Below are 25762 nucleotides of genomic sequence, written 5' to 3' on the forward strand. Positions count from 1 at the left end.
GCTTTATAAGACGGCCACGTAAGGGCCTTGTGGTTCTTTTCCGTTGTATTGCAAGTGGCGATAAACATATGTTCTTGCAAGTAGGCTGCTGCTGCGTACTTGAAGACACAACAGTAACCGCCAAGCACAACAATAGCGGCGAATACAGTTAGCGATCGTCGAAAACCTCATCAGCGTGTTAGGTGCGTCGCTTTCATACATGACTCGTCGCAGATTCCAGCGTAATCGCTGGCGCTTGCATGTCTTTGAGAAAGTATTACACGTTTGTCCGCGCATAAAATCATGCCACACTAGGTTCGATGACAACGGGCAGAATGCACGATAAAATTAGAAAAACTTCAGAAACAAGCAGGCTGGTCCTGCGCCTAGCGGTAATGCCGAGTGATAAAAGCGGTCACCATAGAAAGATAAATGCGTGCGTGTGTCAATACCAACTGTGAAATCCGTCCCTGCCTTGTTTGTGCCACTTTCATGTTTTCGAATATATCGGTGATAAGGAACAGCAAAATTTGGCAACATATATCCCTACAAAAGTCTACCTCGTACTCTACGAATGCTCACGAGCAAACACCAACGCTTTTGTTTTCAGGACAGAAAGCATTTTTCTGAAGAATATATTTATTAGGACATAAGCCACATGAAGATAATTGGCGCTACAGTTCATCCAAGAATGGTGCATTACACTTATTTTTCATCTTGAAGATTTAGTCTCAGCTTTCCAACAGTCGATAGATAGGCCGGACGGTTGGCATGTGCTGTCGGTCTTACATATTCCTAAAGCGCACGTGTGGTTGACACTAGGCGTCATGAGCTTTACTGCCTCATGAGAACTATCCTGAAAAGCAGAGAAAAGCGTTGTCATTAAGTCATACTAGACTTAGAATTGAATGGGGACGCATTGGAGCAGCTTTCTTCTAGCTAACAATGTACTGGACATTTTTATTTACTAGAAATGAGACCGCCTAACACAGATCTCCCATAAGTCGATCGAATTTGTCCACCCCCTCAAGAAATACTCGTCACACTTGTGAATACGCTCATTTGGCTCCTCGCACGCACTGTACTAGATATACAGAGTTTGATAGAGATGCAAACAATTACTTCCTTTTCCCCTTAAAAGCGCAATTCAGCCTCGTGTCGTCTTGCTTGAAACAGTCACAAATCAGAAACCGGCGACATGAATTCATGACAGTATGGAAATGGTAAAGTGCGCCCCACGAACCAAGCCCCCTGCAAGGATTTTGACGCCTGATTCTGACCACAAGAGGCTCTCACAGTTGCCGTCATCATGGCCTTATGTTTCTACGAGAATGAAACGCTGCGAAGCTGCAGTGATTGAAGGAGCGAAGAAGCGCTTGCGAGATTCACGGCTTATATTGGAAAAAAAGTGTCTATGACATTATCTTTATTTCTCTAGTTTTTGTGCTTCCTGGTCACGCAATTTACGCCACCACTGCAGGACTACTGGTAGCAAAGCAGGCGTATATATGTAACGGAAGCGCGAAATGCTTTCTGCTTCGTACTGCAGTGATGAATGCTACTTCGTTAATATATTAAGGAATCTTTAGATATTGAAGTAGGCATTTACCTAAGTAAAAGTACAATTTGGGAGAGCACTTTTGCTTTTTCAACTGCTCGAAAATTGGCTTGTCCTATTAAACAGTAAAAAGAAATCATGCGACAAAAAGAGCAGATGGATAGTTGGAGAAGTAAGACAATGCATATCCCTGCGCGGTTAAATTTGAGTAGTATGAAATAGCTTGTTCTAATCTGAATGCTCTGTTGTCAAGAATACGTCTGCACTTTCAGGTTAGGCAGGCTTTCTATAAGATACAGCTTCGTTTCATGTAAAATACTAGTTAGGTGTCTATTTTCCTAATAAACACTCCGATATATAAAATATTAATTTATTTGACTTATGCCACTTTTCTCACATTTACCAGATAAGTCAAGGTGTTGAGCATTGTCAGCTCTTCTTTTATTGAGTGCGGGAAGTGTTATAGCGCGCGTATTGCTATTTTTTTTTCACTGAATAAAAGACAAAGATACGGAACTGCGCCATTTGATGTTCAACTTTTTATCCTTTCTCTACGGTTCACGACGTCTGATAATCCTATTGCGTACTTTGCGACAATTTTACTGGATGTAATGCATTTTCATTACAACATTACGAAGAAGCTTGCAACTCGAATACTATGTGGAAAATACGAAAGCGATTGAGCAAAGCAGTCATAACAACAAAACAACATTATCCGTACAAAACAACTTACAGAACGGTGTTTTGATAGACAAAGAATGATCAGTATAATATGCAAAATCTTGTTACCTGGTGGTGATGGTCAAGAATACAATATACCCGCCGTGGTTGTTCAGTGGCTATGGTGTTGGGCTGCTGAGCACGGGGTCGCGGGATCAAATCCCGGCCACGGCGGCCGCATTTCGATGGGGGCAAAATGCGAAAACACCCGTGTGCTTAGATTTAGGTGCACGTTAAAGAACCCCAGGTGGTCAAAATTTCCGGAGTCCTCCACTACGGCGTGCCTCATAATCAGAAAGCGGTTTTGGCACGTAAAACCACAAATAATAAAAAAGAATACAATAAAAGCAAAATTGTGGATGATGAAACACTGTTTATTGGGCGGACCTGTGCCCAGAAAAACAGGCTACTCTCTAAGCACGACGATAGTGGCGAACACAGTCGGCGATTGTCGACATTTGATCAGCGGATCAGGCGCGTCGGCTTTTATGCATGAGTCATCGAAGCTTCCAGAGTAATCGCTGATGCCTGCGTGCCTCCCAGAAATTTCCACACCAGTCGCTTTGCGCATACATGGAATCAGATTACACAAGGTCTCGTGACAACAGACAGCGGATATAACCCTCGATAATATTCGAGAAACTTCTGATAAATGCAGGCGCGTTCTGCACTGGGCGATAACATATGTTAGGCGGTGTAAGGTAGTCCGATAAAGATAAACCACTACACATTTCGACACCCTGCTCTTAAAATGAATCGTCGCAATGTTGCAAAGAAACGAAACTGATGAACAAAGACACCCGTAGTAGAAAAAGAACAAAATAATGAAATTCGTCAGCGTGCCTAAAAGCGCTTAAGACTCACCACGCGGACCACTTCAGATGGTGCGCGGCGCCGCCGTGATTGCTAAATGCAGTCTGGCATGACCTCATAGTATGGTGCGCCAATACGTAGGATGATCTGGCAGGGTCCGAAATAGCGTCGCAATAGGTTCTCACGGTGTCCTCGTAGGCGTACCGGGGTCCAAATGTCAACACGGTCACCGGGCTGGTATTGCAAGTAGCATCGTCGAAGATTGTAGAGTCGGCTGTCGGTCTTCTGCTGGTTCTTGATGCGCAGGTGGGAGAACTGTCCAGCTTCTTCAGCGCTTTGGAGATAGGCGGCGACGTTGACATTTTCTTCGTCAGTGACGTGCGGCAGCATTGTATCAAAAGTCGTCATCGGGTTCCTTCTATAAACCAGACTGAAGGGCGTGATGAGTGTTGTTTTTTGCACTGCCGTGCTGTAAGCGGGAGTTACGTATGGCAGGAGGGCACCACGTTTTGTGTTCGACGTCGACGTACATTGCCAGCATATGGGCAAAAGTCTTATTCTGCTGTTCCTCTGTCGGTGATGAGGACTTCTGGGACACCATGTCGCTGAAGGATGTGTTTAAAATCAAATTATGGGGCTTCACGTGCCAAAACCACTTTCTCATTATGAGGCACGCCGTAGTGGAGGACTCCGGAAATCTCGACCACCTGAGGATCTTTAACGTGCCCCTAAATATAAGTACACGGGTGTTTTCGCATTTCACCTTCATCGAAATGCGGCAACCATGACCGGGATTCGATCCCGCGATCTCGTGCTCAGCAGCCTAACACCATAACCACTGAGCAACCACGGCTGGTAAGGATGTGTTGGACGACGAATTTCGCCTCTTCTTCTGCACTAGTTTCGGCAGAGCTCTCACTTCAGCGAAGCGGGAGACGTAGTGTGTCACCACGACCATCCAGATGTTGACATCGATTTTTAGATGGTGACATCGGAAAAAAAATAATGGGTTTTATGTGCCCTTATCTGGATACGAAGCTCCTCGGAAGCCTATGGGGACGTGGGAACTCTGATGAGGACTCTGCTTTGCCTTGTCCTACTGATCCTGCTCGTCTGATAGACTCAAAACAAACCCGGCTGGCGCTTAGGCCTAGTGAGGCCGCGCCGCCACGCTCGCCCGACGAAGAGGTGTTAGTGCAAGATGTGAGCTCCTCATCGGTACCTTCCTCTAGACTGCTGCGCGTGACAACATCCATGCCAACCATGCAGCCGAAGTGTGCAACCGATAGCTCGAATACCCAAGATGCAACACCGAAGGACAGTCCACTTCGTGATGTGAATGTGAACCTATCCGCAATCGTACCGATGGACAATGGTGACCCTATGGACGTTCAGCCCTCTGGCGGTTCGACGAATGCAGCCAAGCGAGGTCCCCCTATCAACGTGCTTCAACAAGACGCCATCGCATCGGAGCAACCGGCAAAAAAGGTAAGGGCCACCTAAGACAATTCCTCCACGGCCTCCCCTACGCCCGCTCCCTCTCAGTCTTACCCAACGCCCACCCCTTCTCATTCCTATCGAGTTCATATACGCCCCTTTTCATGCTGCGACATAACTTCAGTAGCCACAAAATATGTCCAAAGGGTCATCGACCAATATCTTGAAACCACTGGATACAAAGTATTCGCAGCATATAGATCTACCAACTCGATCACTATGCACTTTGTGCACTTTGCATCTCTCAGTGATGTGCAGAAAATGTGCACTTTAACATCTATCCTGCTGTCAGAAGATCAACACCTACCTGTGCAATGCTACTTTGCATCGGGCCCTATTATACAGAGGTGTGTTGTCTATGGCATTGACCCGGAAGACACCCCTGAGATAATATGTCGTGAATTGACCGCCACAACACACAGGGTACTCGCAGCTAGATTCATGGGCAAAAGCCGTATATGCTTAGTGACGGTACAGGGCCCTCAATGTATTCCAGAACGGTTTAATTACTATGGTTGCATATTGCCACCTAAACCCTACCTCCCTCGGGCAATATTCTGCCACCGCTGCTTTCAACGTGGACACACGCAGGCATTTTGCCCACAGCGTAGTATTGATCCCGGAAAGCTCACACCAGAAGGCCAACCACGATATCGATGTGGCTTATGTAAATCTGACGAGCACAATATGACAAGCATAAATTGTCCGACTAAACAGAAGGCCAAAGCACGGATACGAAAGGCTATACCAAAACGACTATAGTAACAACACACAATCGTTATGAGGTTCGTGCAGAAGAGCCAGAGATGCTCTTGGCAGAAGGTGCAAAATCCCCAGAAACACAACTGTATTCTTCTGTTCTTAAATGTGGCAAGCAGTCGCAGACAAAGAAACAGAAAATACCGGAACCTCTGTATCAGTCCGATGATGACCATGATGACATTGACGCTCAGATAGACGCACTGGCCAGAGAGATTGAGTGACTACGTAAACATAAAGAATTGGTAATTCTGCGTCGTCAGAAAACAGGACCAACACGTGACGCATCAACCACTGCGAATGACACCGTTACGCCTGGATGGACACCGTTACGCCTGGAGCACGGGAGGGGAAACCCCTCCTCATCATGTCGGCCCTTGCTGTCCAGCACTGGCCTCGCTAAGACGTCATTTGTAGGTGACCTACCTTGGGGAAAGCTATCGCATCTTTGTAATGCTTATCTTGTATAGCTGAGCGGCTACATGAGAGCTCAAGTTTTGGCACAAGGCACTTGAGGTCTTCGCTGCGAAGTATCTTCGCGTCGTTTTCACGAGAACGATCTCAATGGTCCGCCGTGCATTGACGGCGAGCTGCAACTTGTCCTGCTCTCTGCACAGCGGTCGCTGAGCTCAATGTTGCCTGGTCGCATAGGTGCACGTTTGAAGTTTTGAAGTTCTAAGTTTATTTCTTTCTGCATTACAGAAAGAGAAAACAAGGGCTAAAGGACATTTGGCCTGACAGGCCAAATGGTCAATAGCTCAATGAGTCGCTCCTTCAGGTTCGTCCTCTGCGAGGAGGCCCCATTACGTGCACCGAAGAGCAAACACAGGTGTCCAAATTACGGGTCCCACATGTCACGACCTTTGACCCATGGCACCGTACGTTGCTGTTGACGATGATGATGATAATGATGACATTCCCTTCAAAATGGGATGATCACAAACGGTCACTTAGCGTACTAGTTGCAGGGTCCACTACATGCAGCACGCAACTGCTGTATACAACTGCTACATGTCAAGACACCTTGTGGAATATAAGGGAACTGTAATGAAAAGTTTGTACGTATCGACTCTACGCGGCACGAATGTCAAATGACACAATACGATGTCAATAGTGATGATCCTGATTTATTGGCATTCACTGTGAAACGGGACGGTGTAAAACAGTCACATAGTGCTTGTATTAATCATGTATGTCAAACATGTTTTTGATTATATTAATATTTATGCATCTCAATTATCTTGTTTTCCTTCTTGAAGACTAGTCTATCTACTTAGCACCGCTGCTGATACATGGCATGCCACCTGGCGTAATAATATGCAACTGTAATGTAAATAGCGCAAGTATACATAATACGCAGCGCGAATCTCACATTGCAAGGCAAGTGACACGATACGATGCTAATAATAATAATCATCATCGTCGTGGTATTTTATGTCTTAAGAAAGAGGAAGGCTTCTCCATGCGATCTCCGATTGCCCCTGTCCTGCGCCAACCGGTTCGTACTTGCGCTTGCGAATCCATTAACTTCATCACCCCACCTAGTCTTCTGCCATACTTAACTGCGCTTCCGTTCACTTGGCACCCGTTCCGTAAGCCTAATGGCCCACCGGTTATCTAAGCTACGCATTACATGGCCTGTCCAGCTCCATTTTTTTCTCTTAATGTCAATTGGAATATAGGCTATCCCTGTTCTCACTTGTTCTCAAGCTTCTTTGTTAATATCCAAGTTTCTGCCCCAAATGTTACCGCCGGTAGAATGCACTGATTTTACTTCTTTTTAATGATAAAGGTAACCTTACAGTTAGGATTTGACAATGCATGCCGTATATATTTCAACCAATTTTTAATCTTCTCTAAATTTCCTTCTCATGATCAAGGTCCTCTGTGAGTAATTGACCCAGGTAAACGTGCTCCTAGTGTCCTTCATACACTGTAGATGCTCACTGGCGATCCTGAACACTCGTTACCTGGCCCAGCAATTGATCATTGTTTGTCTTCTGCATATGATTCTTTAACCCCACTAATACTCTGTTAGGGTCCTCAGTCATTTGTTGTAACTCGTCCCCAATGTTGCTGAACAGGACTATGCCATCTGCAAACCAAAGGTCACTGAGATTTGTGCCATTGATCGTCACATTTATGCCTTCCCACTTTAATAGCTTGAATACTTCTTCCAAGTATGCAGCTAATAACCTTGGAGAGATTGTGTCTCCTTGCCTGAGCCCTTTTTTATAGATATCTTTCTACTTTCCTTCTGAGAATCAAGGTAGCTGTGAAATCTTTGTGGATATTGCTGTGAGGTGGAGACAAGCACGAATGTCGTTTACGCTGACCCTAAAACAAGGTGGTCGAAGTGCCCCAGCAACAACAACACTTCTTTTTCATCATCTATGATCTGCACGTTCTGTTCTGCATCTCGACAATATTTTTGAAGATATTTACGTAAGCCTCCTGGACTCCTTGATTATGTAATACCTCAATGAGTGGTGGTATCTCTACTTAATCAAATGGATTTTCGTAATATAAGAAAGCCACATATAGGGGTTGATTGTACTCAGCAGATTTTTCGATTACCTGATTGATGAGATGGATGTGACCCTTTGTACGATGTCGCTTCCTGAAGCAAGCATGTTCTCTAGGTTGACTGAAGTGTTGCCGGTATTTTATTGGAAATCATATGGTGAATATTCTATACAATACTGGAGGTAAGCTAATGGGCCTCTAATTTTTCAGTTGTTTATCGTCTCCTAATACTAATGATGATGATTTATCGGCGTCCCTTTTGAAATGTGGCGGTGACATAGTCATCTAGCCAGCTTGATTTAATCAGGTACACAATGTATATTTTATTAGAGCATTGTTGTGTACATCTCCATAAACTTCCTTTTCTTCCTCAAACCGTCTTTAGCTGCCTTGTACTGATAAGTTTGCATGTGCTACAGGCCTTCTGGCTGGTTTAATAATAATGAAAAATGTGCAAGTATCGGCGCCAAGATGCGCGCATGTCACCGTGCGCGTCTGCTCGCGCGCTAGGATGCGTTTATAGGGCACTTTTCCGCTGCATGCTAGAAAGCGCTGGTGTGGCTCAGCAAACACTCTGTAAAGTTTCTGCGCCGATATTCTTGCCATGCATAACATATATATGGGGATCCACTTGGGAAAGAACTATCTGGTGTAACTTGTTTCATTCGGTGAAGAATGGAAGACTAGGATTAACACATTTATTTTTGAAACAGATTGTTAGTAGGTTGTTTTTCTTATAGGACCAAAGTGATATATTTCTGCACACTTTTGTTCAAGTAAGATTGAGTTCTTCCTTGCCTGAGTGGGTTGTCTCATCAACAAATGAACAAGCTCGAACACCAATTTTCTTTCTGAGGGAAGTTGTTATGTGCCTTTCTTTACTGAAACCGCATTTTTCGAATGAATTTTTGACTGCTGTGACGCGTAAGAAACTTTACAGTGATCTGGTTGATGTTTTCTTGCCGCATCCTGTTTACCGTACGTTGTATAACTTAGGACCTGAACGCAATGAGCTGACACGCGTTAAAAAATGCACGTTAGATCTTCAGCGAAAACATTCTTTTTTGCAATGGCATTCGGGCACTCTACTTGTGAAGCCATGGCTATAAAGCAAGGGCTTCTTTGTTCCGTGGTCTGTTAACTGCATTATATCTAAGAAGCCTGAAACTATTGAGCACATATTGTTGGATTGCCATGACTCCGTTTTCTTGAGGAATGTTCTGGAACGAACTCTGAAGAAAGAAGTGCCGTTAAGTCCTTTCGGTATTCGGTTCTTACCATGCGCAGACACAGGGGGAGTGCCGGCTGACTTGATAATGCTTTTGTGTATGAGCAGCGTGTGGAAAACGCATATGAATGTCAGGAATGCCCGCTTGGATGAAAGGTGTTCGAGGGAACACCTAAGTGAAAGTCTTAGGTACACGCGTCATGCCCTCAAGCACATGAATGAACCGCCAGAGTGGTTTCAGGAGCTTGACGCCTTGGTGTGTGTGATATCCTCTTTCAGGGTCTTTTAAATATGTACAGCCTCTCGAAATGTTGTAATATTATTTTTCTGCACCATGTGACCTTCTTTGTACGCGATTCCTTGTGTTGTCATGAAGGTAATAAAGGAAAACAGCTGGCGTGGCTCAGCAGTAGAATAGCTGACTCCCACGTAACGGGCCCGGGTTCGATATCTGCGGGAACTGGGTTTTTCTTTTCTCACCCCGGGCGATAGCTTTGAGGGACAACGGCGGCGGAGGCGGTGGCGGCGCACACTAGTGCCACCAAAAGGGCGTGTTGTAATGAGCCCATACCAGCTTACGCTGTACCACGACGGGAGATACGCGCTTGCGCGTTGTGATAACAGTGATCCCAAATGTTCTGCGTGCAAATAACTGTAGCATTTAGGCAGGTGTGCTGCCGCGTAAGAGGCGCTAGAGCAGCCTTTATCGCCGCGCAAGCCATAGCGGTCGCCGGTATAAATCGCACAGCCAACGCCTGTGTTTCTGCCCATTCGTCTTTTAAGCGTGAGCACAAGCTGCTAAACGCTGTGTCTGTTTCTACGCGGAACGTTTGGGAGCATTGCAATAACGGGAGTAACTGCAGTTGTATTTTTCTTTAATTTCGCGAGCATCTGCAGTTAGCGCAAACAAAATAATGCTTATTAGATGGAAAGTTCGAAACCGTTTAACACGACGTTTAGCAATCGTTCTACAACTTCACTTTATTTCCTTAAAGACCCTCTTGCGAGGGTATTACATAAGGCGTGAGACGCATATAGCTTAACAACGGAATACACAAAAATGTTGTACGAGTTATACAAACAAAAATGATTATCGAGATGCAAGCGCACGCGTAATTTGGTTAAGGACCATAGATAGGCATGTGCTGGCAGCAAGTTCTTGGAGAAGGCCATTCCTCTCGCTAGCAGTCCGGGGAAATAATTATGTGGAAAAAGTTGTTGTGTGTGCTCGTGATCGAGACACCTGCTGCTGATTTCCGGTGCGAAGAGAGAAGCGTGGTGGTGGAGAGCAGATGTAGCGTTCCTGTGATAGCTCTAAATAAAAGAATTTATGAAATAAGCATAAACTAGCAATGTGGCGACGAAGTGCAAGAGTAGGTAGGTTGGACTGTGATTTCAGAGATGATATGCTGATATCAAAAGAGTACGAGAAATGAATGAATCTAGTTGCCCTGTTTTCAACTTATTAAAGTTAATTAGCAAGGTATACTTCTTTCGGAGACCAGGTGGGCGATGTGTAGTCTAATTTTGATGAAAGTAATGATTTGTATGCGAGTAGCGTAACATGCTGGGCGACAGAGTGGAATTGACGCCTTAAGAAGCCAAGCGTTTTGTTAGCAGATTAAATAATGTTCGCAATATAGCTATTCCATGTAAGACCACGACTAAGATGAACACCGAGATATTTATGTGATTGGACAGGGTCGACAGGAACGTTAGAAAGTGTAGGGAAACAGGAGAGGATTGCTGTGATGGTGGAAAAATATATATTTGGGTTTGTTTATAGTAGGTGTCACTAGCCAGTCGCTGCACCAGTTTTGTACCATGTTTAGGTATCTTGTAGGGATTGCTGGCTACAGGTGTCAGTAACTGTTTTGTAAATAACGCAATCTTCGGCAAACATCCGAATATGGCAACCTAATTTCTGAGGTATGTCGTTATTATAAATTAAAAACAAAAGAGGACATAGGACCGATCCTTGGGGCACCCCTGAGGAAACTGGTAATAAGTTAGGCATTTGTTTAATAATGATGACTGATTGGGAACGGTGAGCCAAGAATTCTTTCATCCATGCTAGTATGTCACAACGCAAGTTTAGGGCGGAAAGTTTCAGAAGCAGGCAGTTATGGGGTACCTTGTCAAATGCCTTAGCAAAGTCGAGGAAAATTGCGTCAGTTTCGAGGTTAGCGTCGAGGTTGGCATGCAACTCATGAACGAAAATGGCTAGTTGAGTTTCGCAGGAGCATCGTCTACGAAATACATGCTGTGATAAATGAACGAAGGACTCCCCGTGGTTGCTCAGTGGCTATGGTGTTAGGCTGCTGAGCACAAGGTTGCGGGATCGAATCCCGGCCACGGCGACCGCATTTCGGCAGGGGCGATATGCGAAAACGCCCGTGTACTTAGATTTAGGTGCACGTTAAAGAACTCCAGGTGGTCGAAATTTCGGGAGTCCGCCACTACGGCGTGCCTCATAATCAGAATGTAGTTTTGGCACGTAAAATACCATAATTTAATTTTAATGATTGAAAGAAATTATTTGAGTCCAGAAACTGCATTGTTAAAGAGTGAATGACGTGTTCCATGAGCTGTTCCATGATATGGGGTGGTAGTTAAAGGGGTGGAGACATCAAAATTTTCGTTCATGCGTTTGTTGATTCAAACGTTGCGTCATGTTTCAGGGAGCACGATACACACAGTGGGATTCATATATATCCGATAAATAATTTAATAATAGCATTATTATACCGAGCGATTTCGGTTTCGGTTTCTGGGCTCCGGGGGATGCTATGATGTCACAGAGGAGGAAACGCAACATGGCTTGCTCACGTGGGCCACAAAAAATAGTGACGTAAAACTATGCTGCGTCGTCTGCTCGCGCATACGCGTGCTCTGCTAGCAGAGGTCAACAATTGGTGATTCGAAGTGCATGTCACGATTATTATAATTATTGCGAAGAGCGACAACAACGGTAAGAAATTATTGCGGCTTGTGAGAGTCGGTGATTCATTCCGAAGTGCCGTTTAGCTTTGAGTGAACCGGAAAAGGCCTAGCGATGATATCGGCGGCGCTGAACGATGAGAGGCGGTGAAGCTGCCGTCGGTGTCAGATTGACCACTCCTCGGTCGCTGATTGGCCGCTTCGCCGTACGGCTGCCGCACAAATGGCTCCCGGGCCCGTCCTCTCTACGGCAAGGAAATCTCGCCGTTCGCGAGCAAAACCGCCATCGCACGGGCGCCCGCGAACGGCAAACGGCGTGCGGCGAGTTTCCGTGCCGGCAACGTGGACGGGCCCTCACATCGAGAAAGGCCAAGCGAACGAGAGACCGCTCCGAGCTGCCGAACTATGCGACTATGCGAGGAGAGAAGCGGACAACACAAACGCCGCATATCCTGGTCGCTTTCGGAGTCGGCCGGTCAGTGTTACACTCACGCACGGCAACTTGCCGCACGCAGTTTGCCATTCGCGGGCCGCCGTGCGGCGTTCGTGTTGTCCACTTCTCTCCTCTTGTGTCCGTGTCTGCACGCTTTCTTTGCATTAAGAAAGGATTTCTATATGCCTGTAGCTCGGTCATAGTGGAGGCTATGCTCGGTCGCTCGGCTCAGCAGGCTCCGTAATCGGCATTTCATCGCTACTCATCATACGTCACGTTTTTGTGCTAGTGTGCTATGACGTCAATATTTTCGTTCCTCCTCTGTGACGTAATAACTGCCGCGCTAGCGATGGGTCTCGGCTACGAGAAGGAGTTTTTAACGACTTTTTGGAGCTGAATTAAAATTATTTTGACATGTTTGCAGAGTCCAATACCTCGTTCTGGGTGTCCTTGCATACGGAAGCAGCCTACAGCATGCTCTTTATAGCCTCAAAATTTGGTGTCCCAACCCCTTTAAGTGGTGAATCTTTTTCACCCGACTTGTGGACTGGGACGACCTTCCCCACTTTGCACTCGTGGGGTATGATACCTGTCGATATGGAATGCGACAACAGCAAGCGTAAAAACTTGGCAGACGTATTGAGACTGTGTTTACGACCTTTGCTTTGATTTCATCAATACCGGCAGATGAAGAAAGCTTTAACTTATCTATAAGAAGAGATATGCCGGTCTCTAAGAACGTAACGGCTGGCATTGCAGTTGTGGGGTCACTGGCTGTCATGAGGGGTGCTAGTTCTTGTTCTTTAGTGACTACAGATGCGAAGGCAGAATTAAATATGTCAGCGAACTCAACGTCCGCAATAACACGTCCAGAATCGTCAGTCTGGGTAACAATGCGTGAAGATTGGGGGTTTAATAGCTGCCAGAATTTAGTCACGTTATCTGTAAGTATGTTCGGAAAGTCGATATGATAAGAGGAACGTTTAGCGTTTTTTGCTGCGACGAAATACGCCTTTTCAGTAGCCTAATATTTTCCCCAGCAGTCGGTTCTGCATAGTTTAGCACTAAGGAAAATGCGTTTATTGTTGTTTTCTAATCTTCCAAGAGCCGTGGTGAACCATGGCTTGTGGTGGTTAGCGGGGAAGCTGAATTTGCGGATATCTTCATTAGTCAATTCATTCATTTTATGTTTAAACATTGACCAGTTTGTCTGGATGTCTTCTGCATCAAATGACTCCTGGTATGATGGAAAAAAGCCTCCGACTGCGCGTTGAAGGCCTCATAGTTTATTTTGTTGTAAAGAGAAATTGTTTTTTGGGAAGTTTCTTTTGTTATTGGGGTGAAGTTAAAGCATGCGTGAATGACTTTATTATCGCTGATTTCACGGAGATAATTAATAGCGTTGAGGCTGTCGGGGTGGCTAGATAGTATGAGGTCGAGAATGTTATTAGCTTCTGCGGCGATGCGTGTAGGCTGGGTTGTTAGTTGGGCTAGGATAAAATTTGAGCATACATACATAAATTCACGGGATTCATCCTGTCTAAATATAGGTCGATGACGAGCGCACCACTTTATGCCAGGATAGTTGAAATCTGCAAAAAGGAGGATGCGTGCCTTAGGGTGTCTAGCTTTAAGTTCGTTAAAAATGTTGTGCAGCTTACGGGGCAATTTTGGGCTATTGTGATGGGGCTATAACAAACGCCAGTCAATATAGATACTGGTGTGGCGCGACAAAGGAAGCATCATATTTCAACGTCTGTTGAGATGTTGATTTGGGAAAACTGTAGCTGATTGCTTGTAGCAATGAGGACGCCACTCTCTGGAGAGCTAGTGTGATCGGCATGGAAGATATTAAAATTTGGTAGGTTGCAAAGAACTTCAGCGTCGCTTATATTATCAGTCAGCCAAGTCTCTGTCAGGACGAGCAGGCTGCGCCCCGTTTAAGACACTTGTTAATTGAAATTTTTTGCACGACTTCATTGCTTCAAAAGTTAGCTAGTATAGACTAAATATGCAATCAAGGAGAATAAAAAATATCATTACTTATTCCATAAAATAGTCAGCAACATGCATTTGGTCGCGTTGTCTTAGATGCATCGGCATAAGTTAAACTTTCGCTAAACTTAGTTGGTACACTCTGTATATTTATAGCCCACGCGTTTCACCCATACATGAGATTCTCACAGTCAACAATCGCGCTCGCCGCATCGTTCAGCTTTGTGTGTTGGTGGTATTGGGGGTGCAGGCCCTGGAACTCAGACTGCTTGCTTTTTGTGGCACGTCCGTGCTATTGTCTTTTTGTCCATCTTCACGACAATGTGACAATTTTGAAGTGTCAGGGAGCTAGACAAAAACAAACAAGCAAAGTAATGATGGTTAACGTTGCTTTGAGCAAGTAGTACTGTATTTGTTTTGGAGTTTGCGCGCTAAATCAACAAAATAAATAATGAAGTGGACATGCGCTATATTAGAAGCAGTGGACGGATTAGCAATAATGATTTTAGCTCACACAAATGTTGTACAGAAAGCCACATTTCAGCGTGCCACGCGCGTCATCAAGTAAATTGAACAAATTAGTTTACCACAGGGATTTCCTTTTGAATGGCCGTTTTTAAGTGCACCAATATGAAGCTGGACTAATTTTTGGAACATTTGAATACAAAGATCTGCCGTAACGTCGGTAATATGGGAAGCTTATTGAAAACGAATAACAGAACGGTAGCTTTGGGCAGAGCGCTTATAGTAATCTCCTTCGTATCATTTTACTTTCTGCGTAGCGCTGGTGAAGCTGCTGCGACTGTTGGTATTCATTTTCTTGATCACAGTCACACGGTAGAAAATGTACCATCATGGCGGCTCATGTGGTTTAGGTAAGGCCCTCGTAGTAGCGCATTAGGGGGTCGATAGGAACAATGGGACTCCTATGGCGATGGAGATCAGAAGCTGGCGTCCGTATTTGGACATTCTAATAGAATGGCGACGTACACTGAACAATACGATGTTTCGTAAAACCACGAAATTACTTTTGAACACAGGCCAGTAGGGTGGCCTAAACAACAGCCAGACTGAAAAAAATAATTGCAGGACGCTTAAGCTTCGCATTTAAGAGTGGAACGCGATAGCATACAAAGATTGCTGACTGCGTCTCGTGCTTCCCAGTAACTGCAGGTTACGTAACCGTGATGTTTATTGGGAAACACTGGCGACGAACACTATGCACGAAAGCGAGCTTTGTGGTAGAAACACGGCATTTCGCGTAGGCCGATCCCGGAGATCATGAACCGACGCGCCAAAAAATTACGTCATTTTCAGGTTTCTGTTACTGTGTCACACTTTTAATATTTAACTCTGAGAAGATTCAACAGAAAAGGCATGCCCTGTCTGTGTTTTGGTTAATGACGTTTGTTTGGGAGTTATCATTTTCAATATTCCGAGGAATAGCTTTGTCAAGAATGTAAGACATGGCATGAGTAGCTTTGGGGATATAATGGAGTGGCTATGTGATCCGCGTGTATCGCATGTCATATAGCAAGGAGTGGCATGTACATATACCTAAATATATACGGAATTTTTTGGTCACGGACAACTCCGCCGACACCGGCACTGACACCGGATCTTCTGCGACGCGGAGCCGTTAAATTTCTCGCGTTATTAGACAGCTTTAGTATAGCGTATGCGGCAAACGCAAGCAGTTAGCTTTGCGTGCTCCACACTCCGCATGCGTTGTACGCAACCATTGCTGGATCTCTTACGTACGTACGCTATTTTGGGAATTGAGCACTGAACGCTAACGCACGCAAGGGAAGCCTTACGTACGGCGACATGGTGGCGCCAGTCGAAGAGAGAGCTGCCCGCTTCGGATCTTTTGAGACGTCGGCCTGCACTGTTCGGCTTATTTTTTGCTCACCATTACACGCATTTGCCTTATATATGTGTGATGATGCTTCGACAGCGTCAAACTGGGGATGAATGGGCGTTGTTTTCAAGGTACGTTCTGAATTAGCTGTGCAGTCAGCTCAGCGAGAGAGCTTGCTCATGTTTGCCCATGTTAGTTCATGTTCTCCGTAGCCGCGACGAGATGGCGCCAATCCCTGTCTTCGCTCATCTGCCTACTTAGTGAGGCACTTACGGTTTCCGCATTGGATTAGTTCCACATTTCGTATGACTTTGGCTTCCAAGTATACTTCGTATTTTTACATATAGGTGGCGCAATATATGTTTCCGATAGTGTTTTGCAGCGTTCGGCCAATATAAAATACTAGTTTGTGCCGCGAAGTGCAGTTTTATTAGCGTTATCGTTCGCGTGCGAACGCTATACTAACAGTGTCAAATATGCGGAGCATGGACATCAGGAACCTTTTTTGAACCCACTGCTTGGCAGCGGTAAAAGGCTAGGCTTATTGTCAGCGCTCCTGTGCATGACGTGCAGTTGTGGATTCTTGTGTACACTCTGGAGCGTAAGAATGGTAGCCGAGTTTGATACCCATAGTTTGCACGCGAAAAAGAAGGAGTTGTAGGCAGACGTAGTGACTAGCAGATAGAGGTCCCAATTTGTGTGATAAGGAGCGACGTACATGAAGAGCATATGACGCGGGATAGGATTGAAAGGCTCGGTAATGTCATTACGCGTGGTGACGTCTTTGGTCATGACGGGGTGGATCGACGAATAACTTGACTCAGAGTGAAGTGTGTGTCGACAACTTAAGACAGAAACACGCGCTCCGCGTGGCTGAGGAGCTCACGAAGAGAACCATGATGAAGTACAAGACAACGAAGCAGAAATAAGGCGACATCGTGTGCCGTGGTAGTAGGCACAGGCGCTATTTTGGCGCATTGCATAAGAACTCCAATTATGGCCTTATGTTCTCTGTCAAACATATTTTTGTATGCGCAAGGAATCATATTGTTACCGGAAGCTCCGAGAAGCCAGCGCTTGGGTGATCGGTAGGAAGGTATCTTTATGAAATTTCATTTCATTTCCCTAAAGACCCCAGGAGGGGTCATAACATAAAGTGTGGAATCAGCTAAATAACCTGAATAGCAGGGCCACATGTCATTATATACAAAACAGGTTATCTAAAATTTTCAATGAATGATAATTCACAGGTGATATCAACGATATGTTGGCAAAAAGCAGTTCCAATCTTCAGCTGCTCGTGGAAAGAAGGACGCTGAAAAAAAAATAGTTGGGCCACGTGGATGAAAAACTTGAAGGTTGTGGTTGGTGCGGTGAGAAGTGTACGAGGCTCGCATGATGTAAAGTGCACGATTTAGAGATGAGTAATAGAAATTGTGGTACAGTAATACTGTGGCTATACAACGGCGAACTGACAAAGGCGATAAGGCAGATTTAGTTTTCAGAGCTGAGACACTGACGTCATGCGAATAAGTATAATGGATGAAACTTGTAGCACAATTTCGAAGTGCTTCTAGATCCTTTATGATGTTAACATGATACGAGTTCGATATGGCGGATGCATGTCCATCTAACCATTAGGAACGGGCCAGCATACGAAAATTCATACGAAAGTATTTTTTCCGCATATTAGATCTTTAGCCTGTATAGGCCACTTTGACGTAGTGAGCTCTCGCGGTTTTGTGAGGTTGCGCGACTGGCTTGCGAACTGTGAGCGGCTAAAAAACATTGCCACATAGCGCCGGCCTAATGACAATGAACGCGTGGGATCACGAAGAGGCGAATCGCAATATGAATTGCTAGCACATGTTGGCTTATTTCAATAAAGTGCGCGCAATAAACGCACTACAGGAGACTCTCAAAGTAGCAGACGTAGCTAAGGTGCGGCCATCCGTGCACCGTGCAGCAAGCCTGGTCGTGTAGTCTTTATGTCGAGCAGTAGCTTTGCCAAGAGCGCAGCCTACATATATGATTTTCTGTGATCGAAACCGGTGGTGTGCGCAAGCATAAGTGTGCTATGCCGAACGAAGCGATTACACTGCAAAGGCTTCGGCAGAGCTAAGCAGCAAGTTGGGGCATTGGCGTATCGCCACAAACGCGTAGAAGTGGAGAAGAAAAGTAATTTCTTCTGTAGGACTAAGCACAATCGACGTGTACATGTCATCTTGAAATGGTGAGCTCAAACATGATGAGACTGATGGTAAGCCTTACGAGTGAAGTGAGATGGAGGTGTAAAGAAGTGCTCTTGTAAATTGGTGGTGCAGTCTAAGAGTTAGGTTGCTGCACATGTGTACTTCTTGTTTGTTTGTTTTGTGGCCGATGTTTCTTGCATAAGTATATTGTTACAATATTGCTACGGTGGGAAAAGAGAACAATCATGACGATGGTAAAGACGATGAAGTGGCAACAGCCTCTCTGGATTCTCAGCTGCTCTTTATGTATGTCTTGTGAATTCATCTTGTAAATAGCTTTATACCCGTGACATTTTGGTGGAGGTGCCGGGTACGCCTCTTCGCCACGGAGCTCCGCAGCGGACCTCTCACCCAGCCTGGGAACATGCTTCCAGTGGAAGGCACCACTTCTGCAGCTGCAATGCCGACTACGCATACCCAGTACGTTGCTCTACCTCAGCCGCAAGACCCCAGCAAGTGCATCGGCCTCGATGGTGTTGACGTAGAAGAATGGTTGAAAATGTATGAACGCGTCAGCAAGGTGACCAGGTGGGATCCGACCATAATGCTAGCTATGCTACCTCTAATGCTACCTGCTATGCGAACTTGCTATGCTGATGCTAACTGCTAAAGCTACCTCGAAGGAACAGCGCGAACGTGATTTTACTCACACTAGGAAGAGCTAACGAGCTGGGAGATTAAAGAGAAGCTGTCCTACATTTTTGACAATGCGACTGGTCCACAACTAGCCGCTAAGCAACAACTCGCCTCGCGTGCCCAAACTGCTACCGAGTCGTATGTCTCCTACATTCAGGGCGTCCTCACCCTCTAACAGAAAATCGACACGCCCATGCCAGAGGCGGACAAGGTTGGACACATATCAGAGGCATCGCGGACGACGCGTTCAACCTTCTAGTCTTCAGAAACCTGTAGACTGTCGACGCCATCATGGAGAAATGCTGCTGGTTTGAGCAGGCGAAGAGTTGCCATATACAGAATCAGTTTACACGGCTTCTAAATACTGCAGCGACCTCTTTTTGTACAGAGACCACCGACCAATGTACCTTGCCTCTACCAAGCGAAAACGTGACCTGCATTGCAGGCCGCGAACTCGAAGCAGCGTTTCCTGCCTCGCCTCCACAGACGTCTTGGAATAACACTGCCGAGACGATATCGCTGATCCAGTCCATGGTTCGCCAGGAAATCGCAAATATGGGTCTTCCCAGCGCCTGCTGCTTGAGTCACCACGACACCGGTCCTCCTCCTATGCCTCGCTCGTATCGCAGTCCACCTTAGAGTGCTCGTTATCCTTACATTGCCCGAATCCATTGGACTGGCGTACACCTGACGACAGGCTAGTCTGTTTCTGCTGCGACCCAGTCGGTCACGTTTCCCGTCACTGCCGGAGCCTTTGGCCGGTCCGACCTCGAAACACCTTCTGGAATTCAAGTTATCCGTAAAGGTATTTACCGCGTCGCTTATACAACGCTTCCGACGCCACTACCTTGACTCGCTCGCCCTCGCCTCAAAGTCGCCATTAACATACGCCCCTGTTTCGCCGCTCGATCTCCCAGACCTATCCAGGACCGTCCCATCAGAAAAATTAGGCAATGCGGCACCTCGAGGTGGTGCTGCAATGTCGGACTCGCCACAAAATCCTCCATTGAAGCTGTTTACGAGACATTATCTTATTGACGTCTAAGTGGATGGCACACCCGTCACAGCACTTATACATACCAGAGCACAAATATCGATTATAACTAGCCCCTTGCCGACATTTAAAGAAAATTGTTACGCCTGCCGTTACTCAGTTCGTACGAATCACCGACGGCAGCTGGGTGACCATGGCCGGAATGTGTACTGCGCTTCTGAGCATTTCCGTCTGCCATACTGTCGTCCTTTTCACTGTGCTGGACCAATGCCCCCATGACTTCATACAAGGCCTAGACTTCCTCTCTGTCCATTCAGCGCTCATTCATTGTTCCTGAGGAAAGATGCATCTTGACCTGCCTCTATTGGAAATTCCTCCGACACCACACAAAATTCGCCTCGGGCCGACTGATTTTGTTCGCGTTTCACCACAGGCCTTACCATACATCGAAATGTCGCCTTCTACTCCAGTTTCCTATGGTGATTACATCTCCGCTCCTATAAGTGTCATCATTGTCACCCACAACGTTACTGTCCCGCATACAATAATTAGGATCACAGATAATAGCACGTATCTCCCTGTGGGGAATTTCGAGCTGACTAAGCAAATTCTGCCTAAAGATATCGCCCTGGCTACGATCACTGCTTTTGACGTTAGCTCCATTGAGACTTTTGCCGTCGACGCTTCCTGTGAGCCTTTCCGGTCAGCCAATTGTACTGACAACGACATTTTAAAATAATCGCACCGAATCTCTCACCTGCGGAGGCTGAACAGCTCTGTAGTCTATTCCTTTCGTACAAGGACATGTTCCACCTGAACAACTGACCCTTATACCAGACGTCACTTGTCAAACAAGGTATACACGCAGGTGATAATCCACCCATCCATCGGCGATCCTACTTAGTTTACGCTTTGGAGTACCAGGTCATCAAAAGGGAAGTAGACTAGATGGTAGCGCAAGACATTACTGAGCCATGTGAAGTCCCTGGGCGTCACCTGTGGTGCTGGTGAAAAAGAAGGATGACGCATGGAGAGTCTGCGTCGCTTACCACCACCTCAATCGCATCACGAAGAAGAACGTCTACCCACCACTTCGTATCGATGACGCCCTCGATTGCCTATATGGGGCAGAGTATTTTTCGTACATCGACCTACGGTTCGGATATTGCAAAATCGCTGTAGATGATCTCGATCGTGAAAAGACCGCCTTTATAACGTCTGATCGTCAACGCCCACGCTACATCTGAGTATATGATGGACTCAATACTCCAAGGACTCAAGTGGTCGACTTGTCTCTGTCTCTGCTACCTAGATGATGTTATTGTGTTCTCGCCCTCATTCAGCATACACAATGAGAAGCTATCAGCTGTACTTGCCGTTTCTTGGAAGGCCGGTCTGGAGCTCAACTTGAACAAATGTAACGTCGGCCACCGTGCGATTGCTGTCCTTGGACATGTCAATGCGACTGGCATCCGACCGGACCCGGAGAAAATCCACGCTGTTAAAGACTTTCCTGTTCCACAGATTACAAAAGATGTCCGATGTTTCATGCACCTTTGCTCTTACTTCCACCACTTTGTTAAATATTTCGCCACCATAGCACGCCCTCTAACAAATCTCCTTTTTTTTGTCGTTTCTCGACACCTTCGCCCAACGGTGCTCTAGGTGCTTCATGACACCCCAACGGCCGGATATCTTGGGGTTGCTCGCACATACGACAGCGTGCGCCGCCGCTTCTACTGGCCTGCCCTCGCCCGCTCAGTACGGCGTTATGTAGCTGCTTGAAAGCCTTGTCAACATCGGAAAACGCCAGCAATGCTTCCTGCCGGGTACCTAGAGCCGACCGAAATTCCATCTGAGCCATTCTTTCACGTGGGTTTGGATATCCTTGGCCTTTTCCCCAATTCCAACTCCAGGAATAGGTGGATCACTGTCACTGCTGACTACACGACGCACTGTGGCATCACTTGGGCACTTCCCACGGGCTGCGCCGCCGACGTCGTACATTTCCTACTCCGGGACATCATTTTAGTGCATGGCAGCCGTGACAGCTCCTTACCGACCGGCGCCACACTTTCCTCTCCCAAGTCCTCGCAGATATCCTACGCTCATGTTCTACCAAGCACAAACTGGCTACCTCATTTGATCCCAAACCCAACGGCCTTACTGGGCGACTTAATTGGACCATTATTGACATGTTATCTAAATACATTTCACCCGACCATAAAGACTGGTATGTGGCGCTGCCCTACGTCACGTTCACCTACACTTCATCGCACCACGATATTGCTGGGTATTCTCCGTTTACTTACTCTTCGGTCGTGACCCTGTATTACCTTTGGGCGTTCACTGCCCTTGTGCGGGATTCGAGGACCGAGTATGCCCGCCACGCCATTGCTCACGCTGACCATGCGTGCCCGCTTGCCCGTTCTCGTTTGTTGGCATCGCAGGAAACTGAACGGCATGCTTACCAATCGCCGCTATCGTGACACGTACTTTTCACCAGGCACTCTCGTACTACTTTGGTCCCCTGGCCGCCGAGTGGGGCTCTCGGAGAAACTCCTTCCGTGCTACAAAGGCCCTTACCATGTTCTACGTCAAGTGACCAATGTCACTTACGAGATAATCCCCAACACCTCCGTGATGCCTCCGGGTTCCACATCACCTGACGTCGTACACGGTTCTCGGCTTGAGCCTTGCTATGTACTTGCTAATGGCCCCGTCCGAAGCACCCTCCCGGTGCTTTTTCCACCGCGGTTCGTGTTACGGTAGGAAAAGAAGACAATGACGACGATGGTAAAGACGACGATGGTAAAGGCGACGAAGTGCCAACAGGCTCTCGGGATTCTCAGCTGCTCTTTGTGTGTCTCTTGTAAATATTTCGTATAAATAATTTTATACTCGTGACAATATCTCACCTGGCATAATGCACATTCAAAGTCCAGTTTACATGTTGCTTACCCACAACGTAGCTTTTCTTTCGATGCTGACGCACCTTGTCATCCTTCAAAGCCTTAAGCATGTGCATCTCCATTGACATGAGCCTTTCTCTCATTACTTGCTCGCCAAACGTGGCTCACGTGATTGTGATCCTTGTCAATATTCCCCTGTTACCGACAGACCTTCGTCGGCAGCTATAATTGCACTAGACGCATTAATCCAACGTCCAGGTCCGCGTTTCTCCGGCGCAGTGACCTAGCACAGTTGATATGTGCTATATGTGCTTGGTGCTTAGGTCGTGTTCTTCCTCCCGGGAGAAGAGGCCAGGTTGTATCTACGACGTTGACGGGGACTTTGCATGTTCTTCATTTTTTTGTATTGGCCGATTCTTTCTTTTTGTTTTGTCTAGCGTCAATGTATTTTTCGGCGCCTGTTGGAGTCGTTGATCGACCCGTCTCGACGAAAGATCAGGCCCCTTACGCGTCACGCTGTACTTCTCGACGGACGAGCTGATGACACTTGTCCAAACTTGGCTTTTAATGACATTTTTCTTGCTAAACTTTCCTGAATTGCAACTTTTGACCACCACAGAAGAATTTTCACTAGGACTTCACTTAAAAAAGTACCGGTTCCAATATGAAATTTTTCTGATAGAATGCGTAGCAGTTGCCTCTAAAGGGGCCGTGAACCACTCTTCGAACTTGGTAAAATAACAGTCCATGGGTTGCATACGCTGATGTGAACGTCACAGCCACGTTTTGCTGTCGTAGGCGGCACGTGGGGCCCCCAAGCGGAGCGCGAAGTCACCTTTCTCTGAAACGCTCTTTTTTTTTCATCAGAAGCCAGCTCCTCATTCTCTGGTGGGCGCTTTATTTCGTAATAAAGCGGATTCCCATTCCCGGCTGCTATCGGTAGCTGCGGGCTGCTACGTAGCGTAGATACGGAGCCACCGCCAGCTGCCGCACGAGTCCACTGGCTACGGGCACTGTGGCTCGCTGAGGACCACCGCGTTTCACTTGCGTTTACCGGGTCGTAGGCGCCTAAATCAGAAGTCATGGCACCTACGTTAACATCCAAAATGAAGTTTGAACTGAGCGCCACTGTGACATTTAGAAGGCGGAGTATTGTTGACGCCCCATTACGCCAGCACCTTCGCAGTACAAGGCATTGAAGGAGGAACGGGAGCACAGCGGATGCCGTGTTTCATTGGCAATCTATCCAATTCTGCAAAATGCATTGTAGTACTTTTTGCAGCAAGGTATTCCCTAAATATCCTACTTTCAATCAAATGCCTTTCTCCACTGCGATAAAAAATGGTTGATAAACACACATTTAGTCTGTCTTATGCGGCGCGATATTCAATCTGACTCCTTGCAGAACAAAATAAACAATCTGATCGATTGGTATCTTCTTTGAGCTTTTCAGTCACAGAAATGCAAAAGAAAGCATTGCGCCGTCTGGCGCCTGTTTGTGTTTGGGCATTTTATTGAAGAGGGTAATATTAAGAATATAAATTCCTATAACAAATGGAAATGGTTCCGTATGAGAGTAATACTGCAAAACTTGGTAAATAGTACATATAAATAAAAACTTCGCGAAACGAAAATAAACAAGGGAAATCACGGGAATACAAGCTTTCACAAAAATTACGTCATCAAATTGCAATTGATACGCACACTGAAATTTTAGATGTAGATTTGCTTCTACATTGATCAAGAAATATGAAAATAACGGCACGGTATATTTTGTGCATAGTAGTGGTTTTTGGTAGGTTTGTAGGTATATTTGCTACAGAAACTTGCTTAGCGTTTTTTATGAAGAATAGAAATTACGCTAATAATGTACCTGTGTGACAATTATTTAAGACACCTGGCTATAATAAAGATTATAATATTCTAAAAGGAAAAAAAATGTAAACGAGCCTACACCTTCAAAATAAAGCAAGAATCCTTCTAGATTGGTGAGACATCTTTTTATTTACACATTTGACGAATAACAAGAGCACTCTGCTATTGTAAATTGAAAGTAAATGTATTGCTACACCTAGGAGGAAAAAAGTAAAATTCCACAACATGGGAAGTTGTCATAGAAACACGTCTTCAAGACGTGTTTAAGCTGCTCTTTCAACACCACCATATAAGATCGAGCAACAAAAAAACTAAGAATGAGAATCAATATTCGCCAACTCACAATACATTCTCCGGAACTACTGCTAGCTCCACCATAGCCAGGGTTTGTGCAGTGAAATTGGCAGCCAACCTGTTTCTGTTGAACAAAACAATCAACAGTTGAGTACCGTGTATAATTGTGCAAGGCAGTTGGAGGTAAGGCTCTGTAAGTATATCACACGCAGACACACATGCGCGCGATAAATAGGTAGTATGCGTTAGATGGACCAGCATAATGAAACGGTTCCTTTTGTTTGATTTTATTTTAAGTGATGATTCACTGGTGAAGATCGGTCGACCATGCTGATAACCTAAAGGCGAGTGGCACTCAGAAGACCCACAGTTTGCCAAAAACAAAGCATTTGACACAAATAGTTTTATCAAGCCAGCCCTGGTTTCGCTAGGGAAGCGCAAGAGGCCGATTGTGCAAGACATAGGTTACAGTTCTCGTTCTAATCAAATT

At 45.9% G+C, this 25762-nt stretch overlaps 1 protein-coding gene across 2 annotated transcripts in view; it reads right to left on the bottom strand.

Annotated features, from left to right (window-relative positions):
• Positions 1-591: 591 nt before the first annotated feature.
• LOC142591245 (uncharacterized) overlaps positions 592-25762 on the bottom strand; it is a 62814-nt gene continuing 37643 nt past the window's right edge. The window contains exons 4-6 of one of the 2 annotated variants that reach the window (XR_012830414.1): positions 25322-25396; positions 13970-14045; positions 592-835 (exon numbers count right to left, since the gene is read on the bottom strand). Coding sequence is in view for 1 of the 2 variants with exons in the window: in XM_075703588.1 (XP_075559703.1) it covers positions 692-835; positions 25322-25396 (219 nt within the window). In the remaining variant the exon portion in view is untranslated. The remainder of the gene's footprint in view (positions 836-13969; positions 14046-25321; positions 25397-25762) is intronic. The other variant, XM_075703588.1, reaches the window with a different exon arrangement.

Source organism: Dermacentor variabilis, chromosome 8 (assembly GCF_050947875.1).
Source record: "Dermacentor variabilis isolate Ectoservices chromosome 8, ASM5094787v1, whole genome shotgun sequence".
NCBI lineage: Eukaryota > Metazoa > Arthropoda > Arachnida > Ixodida > Ixodidae > Dermacentor > Dermacentor variabilis.